A 2,265-nucleotide genomic window follows, 5' to 3' on the forward strand; every position below is an offset into this window, starting at 1 on the left:
GAAGATGTCGAAGACCCGCCCGAACTTCGGAGGGGGAAGAAAAGAGGGGTTGGGATGCAAGGGAGGGACAGGACGGGACTAGGGTGAGGGGGCGGGTCTGGGCAGGGGCGTCGGGGTCGCCCCTTCCCTGGGGTCCTGCCCCCCAGACTCCCGGGAAATGCCCTCGCACCTCCCCGCAGAGGCCGTTCCCTCCCGACCCCGCACTCACCAGCCCGGGTCTCGGTCAGGACCAGGGCCCCCAAGAGCAGCACGAAGAGGGTTCGCGGCCCCATGACTCGCATCCTCTGAATCTGGCGAGAAGCAGAGTCCGGGCGGGTCGGTGGAGACTTTATAACCGGGATCCGCGGACAAGCTGATTGGTTTTTCTAGAAACTAGACACCCAGTGGCCTTGAGAACTGGGGCCGCGTCAGGAGTGTCCAGGCAGGAGGGCTCGACACAGGTTGTGAGAGAGAAAGTGAAACTCGGGGCGGGGAATCCCCAACATGGAGCTTCCCAGCCCCAGAAGCCGCCCTTGACCCTGAGATCCGGAGACGCTCGCCCTCTCAGGGACCTGGGACTTTGCCTGGATCCCTCCCCTCCTGCTAGGCAGAATGTTCAAACTACCAAATAATTGCATTCCTCTCACACACTAGCAAAACAATGGTCAAAATTCTCCAAACCAGGCTTCAACGTGAACCGTGAACTTTCGGATGTTCAAGCTGGATTTCGAAAAGCCAGAGGAGCCAGAGATCAAAGTGCCAGCACCCCTTGGTCATGGAAAAAGCAAGAGAGAAAACATCTACTTCTGCTTTATTGACTATGCCAAAGCCTTTGACTGTGTGGATCACAACAAACTGTGGAAAATTCTTCAAGAGATGGGAATACTAGACCTCCTGACCTGCCTTCTGAGAAATCTGTATGCAAGTTAAGAAGCAACAGAACTGGACATGGAACAACAGACTGGTTCCAAATTGAGAAAGGAGCATCTTTTTATTGTCACCCTGCTTATTTAACTTATATGCAGAGTACATTGTCCAAAAGGCTGGGCTGGATGAAGCACAAGCTGGAATCAAGACTGCTGGGAGAAATATCAATAACCTCAGATATGCAGATGACAACCACCCTTATGGCAGAAAACAAAGAGGAACTAAAGAGCCTCTTGATGAAAGTGAAAGAGGAGAGTGAAAAAGTTGGCTTAAAATTCAACATTCAGAAAACTAAGATCATGGCATCTGGTCCCATCACGTTTGGCAAATAAATGGGGAAACAATGGAAACAGTGAGAGACTTTATTTTGGGGGGCTCCAAAATCACTGTAGATGGGGACTGCGCCATGAAATTAAAAGAGGCTTACTCCTTGGAAGAAAAGCTATGACCAGCCTAGACAGGATATTAAAAAGTAGAGACGTTACATTGCCAACAAAGGTCCGTCTAGTCAAAGCTATGGTTTTTCCAGTAGTCATGTATGGATGTGAGTGAAAGTGAAGTCGCTGAGTTGTGTCCGACTCTTTGGGACCCTTTAGACTGTTGCCTACCAGGCTCCTCCATCCATGGGATTCTCCAGGCAAGAACACTGGAGTGGGTTGCCATTTCCTTCTCCAGGGGATCTTCCCAACTCAGGGATCAAACCCGGGACTCCGGCATTGCAGGCAGATGCTTTACCCTCTGAGTCACCAGGGAAGCGAGAGTTGGACTATAAGGAAAGCTGAGCACCAAAGAATTGATGCTTTTAAATTGTGGTGTTGGAGAAGACTCTACAGAGTCCCTTGGACCAAAAGGAGATCAGACCAGTCAATCTTAAAGGAAATCAGACCTGAATATTCATTGGAAGGACTGATGCTGAAGCTGAAGCTCCAATGCTTTGGACACCTGATGGGATGAACTGACTCATTGGAAAAGACCCTGATGCAGGGCAAGATTGAAGGTAGGAGGAGAAGGGGATGACAGAGGATAAGATGGTTGGATGGCATCACTGACTCGATGGACATGAGTCTGAACAAGTTCCAGGAGATGATGATGGACAGGGAGGCCTGGCGTACTGCAGTTCATGGGGTCACAAAGAGTCCGACATGACTGAGTGATTGAACTGAACTCCCCTCCTGAACCGAGAACTCTTTGTCCCACTCTCCCGGAGTCCTAGCTCTGGAGCTGTTTGCGATTTTGATTAAAATATTTACACAATCTTACAAATTAGTGAGGACACCAAGGATAATATTATGTGACCACTTCTATGCATATTTTCCATAGTATGAATAATACACTTTAAAGATTTTTGTTTATTTAGAA

At 49.1% G+C, this 2,265-nt stretch overlaps 1 protein-coding gene across 1 annotated transcript in view; it reads right to left on the reverse strand.

Annotated features, from left to right (window-relative positions):
• The window catches only part of LOC104994544 (BOLA class I histocompatibility antigen, alpha chain BL3-7-like), a 4,300-nt gene extending 4,013 nt beyond the window's left edge, over positions 1–287 (reverse strand). Inside the window, exon 1 of the mRNA XM_010848168.1 lies at positions 209–287. Within this exon, the coding sequence (XP_010846470.1) occupies positions 209–281 (73 nt within the window). The 5' untranslated portion in view covers positions 282–287. The remainder of the gene's footprint in view (positions 1–208) is intronic.
• Between the last annotated feature and the right edge of the window lie 1,978 nt (positions 288–2,265).

This window comes from Bison bison, unplaced genomic scaffold, assembly GCF_000754665.1.
Source record: "Bison bison bison isolate TAMUID 2011002044 unplaced genomic scaffold, Bison_UMD1.0 scf7180017864260, whole genome shotgun sequence".
Lineage (NCBI taxonomy): Eukaryota > Metazoa > Chordata > Mammalia > Artiodactyla > Bovidae > Bison > Bison bison.